The 17,080-nt window shown below is 42.8% G+C and overlaps 2 protein-coding genes across 20 annotated transcripts in view; both read right to left on the bottom strand.

The window, feature by feature from the left end:
• TM2D3 (TM2 domain containing 3) overlaps positions 1-13,992 on the bottom strand; it is a 190,475-nt gene extending 176,483 nt beyond the window's left edge. For 16 of the 19 annotated variants that reach the window (XR_014242799.1, XR_014242800.1, XR_014242801.1 and 13 more), the window contains exons 1-5: positions 13,843-13,992; positions 13,357-13,449; positions 11,690-11,847; positions 6,527-6,701; positions 4,672-4,747 (exon numbers count right to left, since the gene is read on the bottom strand). Coding sequence is in view for 10 of the 19 variants with exons in the window: in XM_082386103.1 (XP_082242229.1) it covers positions 4,672-4,747; positions 6,527-6,701; positions 11,690-11,847; positions 13,357-13,449; positions 13,843-13,933 (593 nt within the window). In the remaining 9 variants the exon portion in view is untranslated. Of the gene's footprint in view, positions 1-2,085; positions 2,409-4,671; positions 4,748-6,526; positions 6,702-11,689; positions 11,848-13,356; positions 13,450-13,842 lie in introns of those variants that run through there. The other 3 variants (XM_082386108.1, XM_082386102.1, XR_014242807.1) reach the window with 3 other exon arrangements.
• Positions 13,993-15,121: 1,129 nt separating this feature from the next.
• TARS3 (threonyl-tRNA synthetase 3) overlaps positions 15,122-17,080 on the bottom strand; it is a 48,893-nt gene continuing 46,934 nt past the window's right edge. Inside the window, exon 18 of the mRNA XM_082386086.1 lies at positions 15,122-16,343. Within this exon, the coding sequence (XP_082242212.1) occupies positions 16,195-16,343 (149 nt within the window). The 3' untranslated portion in view covers positions 15,122-16,194. The remainder of the gene's footprint in view (positions 16,344-17,080) is intronic.

The following is a 17,080-nucleotide window of genomic DNA, read 5'->3' as shown; positions in this document are numbered from 1 at the left end:
TAAGTGGTCCTGGGAAAACTGGACAGCTACATGTAAAAGAATGAAATCAGAACATTCTCCAACACCATACACAAAAAATAAACTCAAAATGGATTAAAGACCTAAATGTAAGATCAGATACTATAAAACTCCTAGAGGAAAACATAGGCAGAACACTCTTTGACATAAATTGTAGCAATATTTTTTTGGAATTACTCCTAAAGTAATGAAAGCAAAAGCAAAAATAAACAAAAGGGACCTAATTAAACTTAAAAGCTTTTGCACAGCAAAGGAAACCATAAACAAAACCAAAAGGCAACCTACGGACTGGGAGAAAATATTTGTAAAGGATGCAACCAACAAGGTATATATTTTCCAGAACATACGAACAGCTTATACAGTTCAATATCAAAAAATCAAACAACCCAATCAAAAAAATGGGCAGAAGTCCTAAATAGCCATTTCTCCAAAGAAGACATACAGATGGCCAACAGGCACATAAAAAGATTCTCAACATCACTAATTATTAGAGAAATGCAAATGAAAACTACAATGACGTATCACCTCACACCAGTCAGAATGGCTATCATCAAAAAGTCTACAAATAATAAATGCTGGAGAGGGTGTGGAGAAAAGAGAACCCTCTTGCACTGTTGGTGGGAATATAAATTGGTGCAGCCACTATGGAGAACAGTATGGTATGGAGCATCCTTAAAAAACTAAAGATAGAGTTACCATATGATCCAGCAATCCCACTCCTGGGCATATAACCAGAAAGATGAAAACCCTGATTTGGAAAGATACATGTACCTCAATGTTCACAGCAGCACTATATACAATAGCCAAGTTCATAGCAGCACTATTTACAATAGCTAAGTGTCAGTTGATGGAGGAATGGATAAAGAAGATGTGGTACATATATCCAATGGAATATTACTCAGCCATAAAAAAATGAAATAATGCCATTTGCAGCAACATGGATGGACCTAGAGATTATCATTCTAAGTGAAGTAAGTCAGACAGAGAAAGACAAACATCATACGATATCACTTATATGTGGAATCTAAAAAAATCATACAAACGAACTTATTTACAAAACAAATAGACTCACAGACATAGAAAACAAACTTATGGTTACCAAAGCAGAAAGGTGGGGAGAGATAAATTGGGAATTTGGGACGAACATACACACACTACTATATATAAAAGAGATAACCAACAAGGACCTACTGTATAGCACAGCAAACTATATTCAATATCTTATAACCTACAATGGAAAAGAATATGAAAAAATACACATACATATATGTGTATATATATATACACATATAAACATAACTGAATCAGTCTGAAACACTGTAAATCAACTATACTTGAATTTTAAAAAGTTAATTAAAAATATTTTTGGATTAATAAATGTTTTTCTTTCCAAGAAAGGGTCTACAACAGATCTTACAAAGACTCAAAACCATTTATCACACCAACACATTTTTTAACACTTCCACTGTGTGTTAATGAGCCAGCCAATTATGAATATATCTATTAGAACGGAGTAATGCCCTGAAAAATAAACATTTTACTTCTCAATAATAAAAGTTGCTAGGATTATTCAAGATTATGTTTTAATATAAAAAACATAACAGGAAGAAGTCTGCAAAATTTTTAAAGTAACTTGTAGTTTTATTAATTTTCCAGTACTCTTGCAACATTTTATATTACTAACAAAATTCCAATCACAGGAACCAGACACAAAATTTCTGCAGTTTACTTCAAACAGTCATATATGAAGACCAGACTACAGAGACAATACACTGCAAAACTCAGAGATGACTGAAATTCAGGTAGATAATTTTATTTAGCTAAAGAATAATAAAGAGTAACACTTCCCACTTCCTGCAATTATAGCTGAAAAGCTTTTTACGGCAGATGACACTCAGGCTGGAGATACATGTGGCACAGTTTGAGGTAAGCAATATAAAACTCAAGTCTACGAATTGAACAGATTTTCAGTCGCTGCACAGGTTGCTCTTCTAGTTTAAGTAAGTTTAAATTTTTTCACAGAAAAAAAAATAGGCTTCAGGCAAATAAAAACGAATTCCAGATAAACATAGTTCAGTGTTTTTTATTTTACCTTCATCAAGGCAGGCAGAGTACAGATGCTGTACATTAAAAACATACACATACACCATTCACGGCACATGGACTCCTACAGGGAAGAGGCCGTTTTCTAAGCACTGCTCCTCTCTGAAGCGCGCAACTGCAGCTAAATGTACAAAGAGCCATCCGCTGGTCCCACGTAGCCGACTCCAATGAGCAGGACGTCGAGCAGCGTCCATATTCCCAGGCCCCCGAAGCTGAAGAGCTTGCCGAGGCCTTCTCGCCACTGGCCCAGGTAGAAGCGGTCCGCTCCAAACCCACCAAGGGTGATGCTGCAACAGCAAACAGGCCTGGAGTCCATCAACGGCCCCCCCGACTGCGCCTGCATTACTGTGCCTCAGTAACCGCTAACTCACATGTGGGAAAGGGCCTCAAATCAAATTAAGGTCCCTTAATCAGGACACACTGACTATCTCACAAATGTACAACGCTAAAAAATCATGGGCAACAAGACCGTTTAATTGTCAAAAGTAAACACAATTTTTAGCTGTAATGAAATCTAATGTTTCTCTTTTCAAGAAAATCAAGCTTGTTGCTTTTTTAACCTTGAAATGGCACATCCAGGAGAGCAAAGTGGGGCTAGTCCTACAAACAGTGCAGGAACGTGGTGGTCGAAGGTGGCATCGCCAAGCAGCCAACACCACCTGGCCGCTCAGATCAAGTCGTGAACACTGTCAGTCACCCATGTTTAAAAATTTCATGTTCAGAATAAATGACTTTTAAGGTTCCTTCAAATTCTAAGATCTAACAATATTCGGACAACTTCTCATTGTATTTCTTTTAAAGTTTTTATTATGAAAAATTCCAAACATATAAAAGTAAAAAGGGGGCTTCCCTGGTGGCGCAGTGGTTGAGAGTCTGCCTGCCAATGCCGGGGACACGGGTTCGAGCCCTGGTCTGGGAAGATCCCACATGCCGCGGAGCAACTGGGCCCATGAGCCACAACTACTGAGCCTGTGCATCTGGAGCCTGTGCTCCGCAACAAGAGAGGCCGCGATAGTGAGAGGCCCGCGCATCGCGATGAAGAGTGGCCCCCGCTTGCCGCAACCAGAGAAAGCCCTCGTACAGAAACGAAGACCCAACACAGCCAAAAATAAATAAATAAATAAAAAAATTTAAAAAAAAAGTAATAATCAGGTACTTAAAAAAAAAAAAAAAAGGTAAAAAGAAGAGAACAGCACCCATGACCCAGCTCCAATAGTTATCAACACGTGTCCATCCCTGGTTCATCTACACCCTTCCAATCCCTCACCCCGAGTACCAAGAAGCAAACACTGGGTGTTATCACATTCACCGTGAATATTCTCAAAGAAACCATGTTGAGCCCAGCGAAGAAAATTATTCTTATTTTTAAAAAATCAGCTATTAAATGTGCCATGGTAATTTAAGATGTCAACAATGTTGGGGAAGCTGGGTGAAGGCTGTACAGGAACTCTCTAGCTTTGCAACTTTTCTGTAAATCTAAAATTATTCCAAAATAAAGTTTGTTGAAAAGCAGAAAGTCGGCTGTTAGTTTGAATGTGAACCACTGCTGACAAAGACGCTGGGTGTCACCAAATATCACTGTCGTTGCATCTAATTTTCTATCATGGACCCGTCTTTCACTTTCCAGCTGTGCCTTCCTGCCAGCAGGATCCTCCTCTTCCCCAGCCCAAACCCTGACGCAGTGGTTCCCGACAAGGGGCCACTCAGCCACCCCTGGAGGCATTTTTGATTCTCACAGCTTCAGCGGGGGTTGGGGAGACTGCTAACACCCAGTAAATGGAGTCCAGAGATGCTACTGAACATCCTGCTCCGCACAGGATGCCCCACAGCAGAGAATTCGTGGCCCAAACGTCAACAATGACAAAGCTGAGAAGCCCTGCCCGCGTCTCACCACAGGCCACAGGCCACCTCAGACTCTTACCCTAAACCTCCAACAGCGGATGCCCACCTTCCTAATCAGGGAATCATTTAACCAGCACCCCACCTGCCCTTCCCTCCGGTGGGAAGAACTGGTACAATTTTCTTTTCAAACTGTTGAAAAGTTTAACTAATACAAGCAAATTTTTATGTAAAAATTGTAAGTCTATAATTATGTTTGAATGGTGGAATTATAGGTGATTTTCAACGTTTCTCTTTGTCATTTTCATTTTTTTCCAGTTTTCAGTACTGAGCATGTATTATTTTTTGTAATAAAGAAGAAAATTACTGAAAATTAAAGATATACATCATAAAGGTACCAAGTTTAAAGTATATGTCATTTTACTAATTCACGGTACACTCAGGATGGGAACCACTGACTGGTTCTAATGATCTCTAGTAATGACTACAGTCACCTCTAGAATGTGCAGGCATCTTGGGAGGAAAACCAGCAACGGGCCATTAAATTCCACGAGGGTACTGGTCTGACCACCTAAATAACCCCCCACAGTGCTGTCCCTATGGTCTACCTAACACATGGCAGGATCTGAGTGGATGGAGGAGGAGCTTGGAAGAGCCCACCAACCCCAACGAAATCCAAATCGCATCCGACTTACTAGAAACAGAGCTTACCTCAGAGCCAGAGCAGTAGACCACTTATAACCGCCAGTCCAGTTGCAGTACAGCATTTTCGGAAAAGTACGGTTACCTTAAAAAAGGGAAAACACTCCACATAAAAACACGGGTATAAAAATACTCTCAGGGCTTCCCTGGTGGCGCAGTGGTTAAGAATCCGCCTGCCAATGCAGGGGACACGGGTTCGAGCCCTGGTCTGGGAAGATCCCACATGCTGCGGAGCAACTGGGCCCGTGAGCCACAATTACTGAGCCTGCGCGTCTGGAGCCTGTGCTCCGCAACAAGAGAGGCCGCGATAGTGAGAGGCCCGCGCACCGCGATGAAGAGTGGCCCCCGCTTGCCGCAACTAGAGAAAGCCCTCGCACAGAAATGAAGATCCAACACAGCAAAAATAAATAAATAAATAAAAGCCCCCCCCCCCCCAAAAAATACTCTCACACAGACTAAATTATAACTAGCGGCCTTGTGATTTACAATCTAAAAAGTCAACTTTCTTTACAAAAGTAAATGTTCACTACAACGAATGGTAAAAAGAAAGCCCTGACTGTCTATGAGCACAGACTCGACATTTAAATCAGTTTTGTGAGGATCACAGCTTGAAGAAGGTAAAACACCCCACCTGCTGTGAAAACATGGGTAACGTGGGGCTGAGACAGACAAACCAGGCACCGGGAAGGGAGCGGGCCCACAGACCACCTGTGAGTCCTGGGACACTGGGCTGTTCCAGCTGGAAAAAGTGAGACTGAATCCACCTTACACCATTCACCAAACCAACCCCAGGGGACTAGAGACCTAAACGTGAAAGGCCACATTTACAACTTTTAAAAGAACGCACAGGAAATTATGAATCTGGAATAGGGAAAGATTTCTTACAACAAAAAAGGGCTAACTCTGAAAGACTAAAAACTTCAACTAACTAAAAATTTAAAGTTCTGTTCAAAAGATACCAAAAGAAAGGGGCTGGGGGGGGGTAGTTAAAATCTGGGAGAGGACGTTAGGGACACCAAAAGGTTACTACCCAAAATATAAAAGAATTCCTAGAAGCCGGTAAGGAAAAAAAACAAAACGTAGGGATAACAAGTATTGGAGAGGATGTGGATCATCACGAACAGTTGTGTACCACTGGTGGGAATGTAAACGGATACAACCGTCCTGGAAAATAACACACGCAAGAGAGTGTATGCCAGACAAACTCCTGCACATGTGCAACCAGGAGACAGGGACAAAAGCTTTAACAGCAGCGCAATTTGTAAGGAAAAAAACTGTAAATAATCCAAATACAGTGGAGAAAGGATAAACTATGATACAATCTTACAAGTTATTATACAGAAGTAAAAAAATAGTAATAAGAGAAGACAAATGGAAGAATCTTAGAGCCATGATGTTGAAAGACGGTCTCAGAAGACCATAAACAGTCTATATTATACAATTCTAAAACATGCACTACTGAATAATTTACCACACTATATTCTAGTACATTCATGTGATAGAACTACAAAAAATTTAAAGAAAAGGAAGTGAGATGATAAGAAAATCCAAAAGGGTGGTTACCTCTGAAGAAGAGGCAGGGTAACTGGGTGCAGGAAACACACTCTGGTAGTTTCAATGGCATCACGCTGCTTTAGTTGTTAATTTGGGTGAAACTCAATTATACACTATGCTTTATACCTTATACATTTTTTGTTTTATCAAATATTACATTTTAAAATAGAACTGGCATAACTAAAAATAGTGCTAATAAATATTTCTGACGAAACAATTAAAATTTAATTCTCAAGTTTCTGGTTACAGGTCCATAAATAAGCCTAGAGAAAAATATCTTGCTCACAGATTTCCTTAACTGCCGACCTACCGAGGCAGTGGACATGGTCCCGCACGGTGCAGTTGGCCGTGTAGCGCTGCCGCGGGCAGGACACCGCCATGCAGCTGGTGGAGCTGGAGCACTCGTAGTCGGTTTCTGGAAGCTGCCAGCAGAACCTGCAAGTCATGTTGAGGACAAAGCTCTTTCGGGATTTGAAGTCTTGATCCTATGTACCAAAGGACACAGAACTATTCAATCATGATACAGTAGTTTGTTAATAGGTCAATAAAACTACACAGTCATATGGCACCAAGTGTCTAAAATACTTTATGACCTAGGAGGAAGTGGCAGAAAAACAGGTATCAAACCAATACGTACACAATACAAATGTGTATGCTATGATCCTATGATCATAAATATACAACCAAAAATATATACCTAACAAAAAATATCTAGATAAATGCACATCAAAGTAACAAAGGTTATTTCAGAATGATAAGTATTTCATCACTGTTACTTTGGCTAAATTTTTAATAATGCACATGTGTACTTTTATAACACAGAAAAAAGGAAAATGTACTTTATAAAGCCTCGGAGTCACAGAGAGTTCAAAGGGCAGATGAGTCCCTCTGCTCAAGGTCACGGAGCTGCAAGCCCGTGCAGAACGCAGGAGCCCTGTTACTGGAGGAACAGCCTGGCCACCGGGTCTCAACTCTTCCCTAGGAGCCGCCCTGCAGTGGCCCAGAGTCCCAGGGCTGTCACTGCTGTCACACCCCCACAAGCACCCAGCAGGACCGACCCATAGGCAGCCCCAGAAAACCACTCCCAACTTAGAAAGAACTGCATAGAGAGGCTGATGAGCAAGTGTTCACTGTGGGCCCTGAACTTCGAGACCAGAGGTATTTTTCATTTCAATTTTAAATGTCCTTATTCTGTTTTCTGCCTATAAGAGCAGTCCATGTTCTTACATGTTGCACATTTGGAAATTACAGAAAAAACCTGTAACCTCTCCAGAGACAAGCACTTTTAACCTTCTTTCATTTTTCCTTCCTATAGTACAGATTTACATACATGGAATTATACTGAAAACATTTTGTATCCACTTGACATTATATTGTAATAAATATTTTTCAAAATCATATTTAAATGGTAACACAATCACCTCTGGAAATATTATATTTATTAACTTTTTTGATTAATGCAAAACTCCTATTATGGACAGTATTTGAAACCGAGTAAGGCACCACGTGATTTAAGCAATATTGTTTTAAATGTCTGCATATTTCTAGTGATGCATCCATAACACGTTTCTTATCAATTGTTTTTTAAAACTAGGTAGTAAGTGTACGTGGTACAAACTCCCGGAGACAACAGGAGAGTGAGGAGGAGGCTGGTGCAGCCCAGCCCTCAGCAGCACTGCCCTCCCCAGCGCCAAGCACCGCTCACCCACTCTGGCCTTCCAGGGAGTCTGTTCTATGCGTGGGCACGTTTACGTCAGGTACGTTTCTTTTTTTTTTTTTAATTTAATGTTCCCACTGATATTTACTTTTTGCTTAATTCTATAGATATCGATAAATATCCCTAGAGCTGCCTAGTTCTTCTCAATGGCTGCAATGTATTTATTTCACTACACAGTGGACCATAAATTAAACTGTTCTCTTTTGTACATTCGGCTTGTTTCCAATCTTGCCTGTGTGAACAAAGCAGCTAAGAATATCCTTAGGCATATTTATTTGCATACACGTGCAATATGTAATATCTGTAAGATAATTTCCCAAATATGGAATTGCTGGGTCAAAGCTTATGTGCATCTATAAGTTTCAGAGATAAGACAAAGTGCTCACAAGAGGCTGACTAACCTACCTGTCTGCTAACAAGATACAGGAGTGTTTGTCCCTTATACCCTTAAGAACTCAGAGTGTTATCAAACTTTTTGATTGTTTTGCCAATCTGATAGTTTAAAAAACACATTGATTTGTACTTAATCATGAGAAAAATTAAACTTTTTTTCATGCATTGAAAGTCCAATTGTATTTCCTTTCCTATGAACCATCTGTTCATGTCCTAAAACCATTTCTCTACACGACTGTCATCTTTTTCTCATTGGCTTTTTGGAAGTCTTTATATATTATGGATATTAGTGCATTATTTGTCACATGTGTTAGAAATACTTTTTCCTAGTTTGTCATTTATCTTTGGCCTTTATGCTTTTTTGTAGGTCATGCAGAAATCTCTAATTTTTAGCAGTCAAATCTATCAATTCCTTCTTTTATGGCTTCTAAATTTTATTTCATACTTAGAAAAATATTCCCTACTTTGAGATTATAGCAAAACTATCTCATGCTTTCTCTGGTACTTTGTGGTTTCACTTTTTCACATTAAATCTTTGATCTGGAATTTACTTTGGATAAAACAGGATTCCACTTTTTTCCATATAGCTACGCAGGCACCCCAGCATTTACTGAATCCATTTTCACACCACAAAAAAGTATAGATCCCAACAAAAGCTCATCTGTAGTAAAAAGATGTGTTACCTTTCCCTTTGTGAAACAGCTGTCATTAGTAAGGATACAGAACCTATCTGAAGGAAATAAACTTGCTTCAAATACACTAGCAGACTGAGCTCTTCTCCAATGAACAGAAAGCAGCGTTTCTATCAAGCACATTTCCAGCTGAGGTAACTGGCTTGATAGTTCCCATCACAGCTGGAGCAGGAGCTATCTGATATGAAAGGGGTTGCAGGATTTTTGCATTAATTTCTATTTATATACTTAACAGGGCCGTCATAAAACAATTTCTTTGACTAGTGTAATCCAGGTAAGGTTCCCTTGCTCTGAGTCCCTGTGCAGTATGCATTAGAAGGACAAGAAGAGTTTCTTTCTTTCCATTAATATGAAGTTCAAAATAAGGTGCGGGAGGGAGGGAGAGAGCTGAGTGCAGCACAGCGAAAGGATGAGCATTTGCACGTGCACCTGCGTATGCAGTTGGTCACAGCTTATTTCTTCCTGAAATGCTAACTTATTTAGCGAGACAGGATCCTACAGGTGGTCATTAAACAAACAAGGGAAGAACGCACGGCCTGCCCCAGATCACCTGGCCGCAGCAGTCCTGGGACCCGTGGCTCCTGACAGCCAATTATTTGACTGCTCTTCATTTTTAAGAAGAAACAGACCACCAGACGCTCCTGAGGCTGCCTTCAAATGCCACACTTGCGGGCTGGGCACCTGCTACTTTACAGGATTCGCGATGACTGGCTAGTCAGGAAGCAGGTGAGGTGAAAGCACCTGGGGAGGAGAAGGGAAGGAACCCATCCAGGGCACATCTCAGCCAAGGGGTGAGGATGCACCAGGGACCAGGACCCAGGAATTCAGAAACTTCCCTAAGCTTTGTAATTTCTCTACCTTTGTAATTTCTCCTATTCTCTGCTATTTTCCACTAAATGAAACTACTTGTTTTTGGAACACCTAAAGAAGGAAGAAATTGAGAACTGTGCTTCCTTCAGGAACCAGCTGTGAGAGATGAATGTCAAAGACACTGAGGCAAACAAAGGAGGCTAATTCTGGAAAAGCTCTCCTCAGCCATCAGTTTTCTCATTTTTCACAAGGTACCTACTATCTGCCAGACCCATGAAGTACACAATTTCAAAAGCCTTCAAACAGGTTTCGCCATTAGGTAAGTAGGGAGAAAATTCTATGTAAGATACAGCAACAGAGACTAACTGATAATCCAAGGGCAGTCATGAAGATTACCCAGCAACTAGTTCAATTTTCCAGCACACTTTAAAGCGTAACTCTGATATAAGAAAATGACAAATAGTGACAGTTACAAACACTATGTCCAGACACTGAGAACACATAAAATCTCATTTCCCCTTTGGAGTGAAGCCTCCCTCATGCCCTCTCCTGATACTAGACCTCAGGAGAAATAGAGAAAGAGCCTGGGGGTGGAAGGAACTTTCTAATCTAGCCCTCTGCAGACCAAGTTCCAATGAACCGACGGGGAAAGGTATCTTGTTCAAGTAAGTTAGAATCGCTGGGTCAAAGGGAATCTGCAAAAGAGAATATGGTGGGCTTCCCTGGTGGCGCAGTGGTTAAGAATCCGCCTGCCAATGCAGGGGACATGGGTTCGAGCCCTGGTCCGGGAAGATCCCACATGCCGCGGAGCAACTAAGCCCGTGCGCCACAACTACTGAGCCTGCGCCCTAGAGCCCACGAGCCACAACTACTGAAGCCCATGCGCCACAACTACCAAAGCCTGAGCACCTAGAGCCCATGCTCCGCAACAAGAGAAGCCACCGCAAGGAGAAGCCTGCGCACCGCAACAAAGAGTAGCCCCCGCTCACCACAACTAGAGAAAGCCTGCGTGCAGCAATGAAGACCCAACGCAGCCAAAGATAAATTAATAAATTAATTAAAAGAAAAATCTTACTTCCTACTGCTTCCCTTAAAAAAAAGAAAAAAGACAGAGAGAGAGAATATGGTATGGAATCTGTGTTTTCCTCCTTGACCATCTCCCAGAAAGAGGGCGCCATGGAAACACTTTAGGAAAAGCTGTTCTGGGCCCATCTCCTGATTTAACAAGAGACAGATGACTAAATCACAGAGCTAGTCATGGCAGGTCCAAGAGTAAAACACTGCCTCACTATTCATTTCGACTCTCTATCTCACCCACATGCTGGGACTACAATGAAGTTTGCAGTAATTTCCCTGGTCCAACGGTTCAAAAATGCAGATACGTGAGTCTCCCTGCCCTCGTCACACTCAACAGGTGTGGGGCTGCCTCCAGGAGTCCGTGGCTCTGAAGCAGGTACCCTGAGAGCACGCTAAGGAACACCGGCTGTGGAAGCCTTTGTAGGCTCCTTCCTGGCTGTCAACATATCAGAGATGGGCTGCAGGTGTGACCACTGTAACAGGGTCATTTCTAATGGGCAACAGTTGGTGCGCTTGAGCCTTTTCTATTTCCTACTTTTTGTAAGAAGTCTGACAATTGCTTCAATTTATCCTTATGTCAAAAAATTGCTATGTGAAGCCTTGTAAACAAACTTTACTTGGAGATGGAAGTTTCCATCTTCTGATAAAGTTGACTTTATTCCTCAAATCTTACTTTTAAAATGCAGAGCACTTTCTGAATTTCCTCCATAGCCAAGTCTAAACTCTACTTATAACTCGAGCTTTACGATGAGTTTATTAAGAATAAGTAAGCTGCAGTACTTACAACACAGGTAACAGAAGGTTTGACTGTGCAGTCAAAAGTGACAGGCTTCCCATAGACACAGGAGAAATTGGTCTTGCACTCTATACAGTCTGCGGGAAGTCTGCTACACAAACCATTGCTCGGACACTTCATCATATAAGGTGGGATATCGGTGCTTTCTGTGAGAGGTGAGAGAGAAGCTTATTCTCTTGGAATACTGATTACAATAACAGAGGAAAGCAGTTTTCTAAGCTTAAGGAACACAATCATGAGCATAACATATATACAGTGCTAGAAATAAATTAGGACGTCAAAAAGTCTATCATGTTACAAGATGAAAAAAACGAAGGCTTACAGATGATAAAGTTCGTTCAAGATCACAGAGGGAGGGCAAAACTGGAACCAGAACCCAAATCTCTCAGTTTCCAATCCAATGTTCTTTTCACTTGAATTCACGAATTTGTAAGTGAAGCCCCTAACCCTCTAAGTGAATCAATCGGTACAAGGTACCAACCCTAGAAAAACGTCTTGTCATTATTCCACTTTGGTACTTCAACAAGCCACCATCTGCAAGTAACATTTACAATTTTACAATACCAAAGTTCAAAATAGTTCTTTATATTAGTAACTTATTCAGTGGGTTGCAGTAAGTTTCTCCAGCCAGCCTAGCTGGGAGTATAATATATTACCATCACTTAAGAGAGGATCAAAATTGCAACCAGTATTCTCAGGAAGAGAAGCTTTCAAAAACGTCCAAGAGAGTAAAAAATTCTTGTGCTTTCTCTTTAAAATAATCTATGTTTTAAACTCAAGTATGCTGCTGTCTTCTAGTAGTCTTTTATAGAATCAGTAAAATACGTCTGCCAGTTTTAATTCACTGAAGTAATGGAACTCTAAAGGGATGAAACTACAGAGACCAAAGTTTCATTTAGCAAAACACACTAATACTCATTTAAAACTGGTCCTACTTAAAGTCACTATGAAGTGGGCAATTCTACAAAATTCCTACAAAAGGGTATACTTACAAAAGGGTATAATTCCTATTATACCCTTTTGTAATAGGAACAAAAGAAAAGAAAATTTTCTTTTCTTTTGTTCCTATTACTACCGCGGCTGGAGGATGGGCACTTAGAATCACAAAGCTAAGAGTTTTACAGGGCCAGGGCAACCCCACCACCTTAAAAAGATGAGAAAACCGAAACCCAAAAAGGTGAATAATTTGCTCCAGCTCCCAGCAGCACCACCAGAGATAGATGCCAAGTCTGTACCATTCCCTCTGCAATCCCTCCATTTCACACAGCCTTGGGGGAGCCTTTAATAATATCCAACATCAGGAACAGGGTTCCAAAAGCACAAGAAATTTTCTGAAGGGAAAGAAGCATTGGTTGAAGGTTATCTTGATGGATGAAGTGGAAAAAAAAAAAACCTTTGAAATAAAGAGATGGAAATGGGGAGCCTGGGACTGGAAGAAGATGAGACAGGAATGTCAAAAGGTACTGAAATAACAAGATTGTCTACAGAAAAGGTCTGTATCTGCCTTTAATTCACATAATCTAAAATGCAATCAATAAAATGTTCAAAACATGTAAAGTGATTTCATATTCTACAAGAAATTTTATCCAAAAAGGAAAGGAAGAGACCACTAGATACAAACATACACGTTTACTAGAAGAGAAAACGTCTAGTACCTGCTGCCCTGGGCACTACTGTGAACGTACGTGTGGGGCCCGGATCCTTGTCGGACTGAGCCAGCGGCTGCGAAGGCTCTACACTGAAGGACCCTATGATTAGAGAAACGAAGACCTCAGGCTGTGTGGGTATCGCGCCAGGCCCACAGCTGCTCGGGCAAACATCTCGGCCTGACCGCCGGGAAACTGAACATGAAACCCAACGGGGTCGACACTAATTTAGGTCTGCGGGCAACTGGAGACGACGCGCGGTGCCGAGACCCAGCTCCGCGTCCCCGGCCGAGCCCCCAGGCCCACAGTTCGAGGCTCGCGGCTCCGGCTCCCTGAGCCGAGGGGCGGCGGCAGGACGCGCCGGACTCGGCTGTAGCGACCCGCGCCCTCCGCCCGCACTCAGCCTCCGCCCACGGACCCAGGCCGACGGTCCCCGCGGTCCTGGGTTCCCCACCCCTCAGCCCGGCCCGGCGCACACCCCTGCCCCCAACTCACCGCCGCCCGAGAGGATGTAGAACTGCGAGAGGAACAGCAGCACGCGACACAGGCGGCACAGGCCCCGCAGCAGAACCCCTGCAGCCGCCATCTTGCCGGCGGGAGCACTTCCGGGCCGCGGGGGACGCCGGGCCGAGCGGGGAGAGGCGGGTCCGGGTGGGTCCACGGCGCAGGCGCGGCCCCTCCTCCCGAGTTCCCCGCGCCCCGCCTCCTAGGGCTGCCAGGTGTCAGACGGCTGCCAGGTGCCAGATCACTGCCAGCGCCTGGGACGAGGCGTTCACCTCTCCCACGGCGGCTGGAGACACGGGAAGGTCACCTGGGCCCCGAAAGTCACACCTGAGGGATCGAGAGCAGAGGCGGGCAAATGTGGAAAGTTGGCCGCTGTTTACCTGTGGCCGGATCTGTACGTTTAGAGATAAAAACTGCTGCTGTGCGCTTGGTACCGTGCGGAGGTTTGACGACGTTACGTTTTTGTCAGACTAAAAAAGGCTCTTTACAGATGAGGAAACTGGCCCAGACTGCTCGGTAAGGACCCCAGGTGTGCCAGGTGGCCTCCAAGCACCCACTCCCCGCGACCCCAGGGCCCGGGCAGCGTCCCGCGAGCATCTCTCCAGGCCCGCCCTGCCCGGATGTCTAACCAGTCCTCAGAGACGCTCCTCGAAGACGGGGAGAGTCCGGACTGAAGTGCGGCCGCGGGTCTCAGGCCCCCAGACCCCACTGGAGGAGGCCCGCCCCGGGAGGGAGCTGCTCCCAGGCCGCGGCTCCCTGCGGCCGGCACAGCGATCCGCACCTGTTCCCACCGCAGCAACCTTCGTGCTGGGCTGCGCGCGGGCTTCCCTCTCCCCGCCCACCCGCCACAAGGTTGTCTGGGGTGGGGATGGGGAGTCTTCTGACGCCCCCTGCCTCACTAGCACGTTTGGTGAATTCAAGGAATGTATCGAATAGTGCTTGGCCTCAATTAAAGTTAGCTTAAACAGGTACATCACACAATCTGCACCTTCTAGCATCACACAGGCCTGACACTTGAACAACTTCGGGGTGAGGGCTGCAGTGTAACTTAGAGCGGGCCCTCCTCATTCGGTTCTTCCCTATCGGTGACTCCACCTCCTTAGATTCCACCAACTGTGGGTAGGATTGTGTATACTCTAGCATTTGCTATTGAAAGAAACCCACGGGTAAGTGGACCCGTGCAGTTCAATCCCCTGTTGTTCACGGTCAGCTCTACTGTTTTGTCTTCCAACTCTTCAGGAAGCTAAATGATAAGTGTGTACAGAAGAGAGAGCAGGTCTTAAATTTATTTTGAATTCCACAGCACATAACCAAATAAACACAAAAAATACTGCTTGATTGGTAGCTAAATTCACTACTGACATAAAGCCATTTTAATTCAGTTCTGAGCAGTAAGGTATTCCTCTGTTAAAATCAGAAATCCACTCGTGTCTGTAAATCAGTGGAATGTCATCCCATCAGACGAGTAATTTAACTCTAGGGGAGCAAATTATTATGGTATAAACCTATAGGTGAAACCCTGGAAGTGCTACGTAACATATTATTTGAGAGTTTATTTTTTCTAAAGATAAATAAGGTTCAATTGTCATTTAGAAGCATTAAAATGGCAACTCTTATCCTATAGTGGAAACTACAGAAGATTGCACAACACTGAATTTCTTTGAGTTCAGAATCCTTTGTTAATAATCCAATATTTAGTACTAGTTTCTTCTTTTGTGATTGTTGGTTAGTTAAAACAAATTGATTCCAATTTTGAAAATAAAGTTTCAGGACCTCCCTGGTGGTCCAGAGGTTAAGACTCCACATTTCCACTACAGGGGGCATGGTTTCGATCCCTGGTCAAGGAAGTTCCACATGCTGTGGGGTGTGGCCAAAAATAAGAAAAATAAAGTTTCAGTGTGAACTTTAGTAAAACTTCAGTTAAAAAATACCTGAGACATAATGTTATTAGAAAATAAGATTTCCCCCCATATTCAAAAAGCTTTGCAGACTTTTATTTGAAACTTATCTTTTGAAAATCACAATTCTTAACAGTAACATCTCATAATGCTCATTTCCTAGTATTTCCCTCTTTGATGAACGACATTTTCCCATTTAAGTCTCTCAAGATATTTGGGAAATTTAAAATTTCCCACACTTGTCCTCTCATTGTCCGCAGACACATTAGTGAATCAGATTTTGTGCATATCAGCCACTCATTCCCCGTCTCACTTCTCACTGTGCCCATCAGTGGACTAGACAGTGGGTCCCAAGTTCTCAGAAGAAGTACGAATGGTAACTAAGGAAAATGCATGTTCAGGGTTCAGAACAAGGTTACACAGATGTGAGCACAAGGAAAGGACTTCAGAATTCTTCCTCAGCATTCAGGGTACGTGATTTCTTGAGATTCTTCAATTTATCAATGGCAGAAGTTACTGAAATCTCTCCATGAATTTTGTTGTCTCTTGTTCGAACATTTACGGCATTATTTGTCTTTTCCTTTTCTCCAACCACTGTAGAAAACAAAGGGAAATAAATATATTTTCAATCAACAATTTACTAAATATTAAGTCAGCAGTCATATGGCATGTGTCTTATTAAGTTTTCTTCTTAGTACTAATCACCAAATATCAATCTAATGTCCATTTGGTCATCCTCTAAGAGTAAATTTCTTGAGACAAGGAATGACTTCTAATCCCATCTCCCTATCATCCATTTTCCAGAACACCTGTGGTGGTCGTGGGGTACAGGTGGGAGGAGGGAGCTCCTAAAGACCCCCTGACTCCACCTGGCACACTGGATGAATCAAGAGGCGGGCACCAGACACGTGCCCAACCAGCCAACAGAATTTTCTGGTATATATGTAAAAGGTCTGTTCTCGCTAGTGGCCCATACTGTGAGATGATGCAGAATTCTGCCACCATGTTTCTTGCTGTCTGGAAAGAACATACTGGCCAGCAAGTAAGGGGGATAAAATAGATCAAGAGAAGCTTAAAGAAGCAGATCAAAACAGGGAACAGAAATGGGGAGAAATGGTCCTGGTAAGGGTTGAGTTCCCCTTCCAGTTACTTTTCTAATGATTTGGCTACTTAATTCTACTTTCCATGGCACGAGATACTCTAACTCCCTTCCAATACATTCCATCGTGTCTAAGCTAATTTGAAATTTCTGTCACCACAAGAAGGCTGACTGAAGCATCACACTACCTACTACAAACATTTTTGAAGACAAACTGCTCATAGGACAGCCC

This window comes from Balaenoptera borealis, assembly GCF_965194805.1.
Source record: "Balaenoptera borealis genome assembly, chromosome: 3".
Classification (NCBI taxonomy): Eukaryota; Metazoa; Chordata; class Mammalia; order Artiodactyla; family Balaenopteridae; genus Balaenoptera; species Balaenoptera borealis.
Note: the sequence above shows the minus strand (reverse complement) of the source record. Positions and strands in the feature narration are given on the sequence as shown.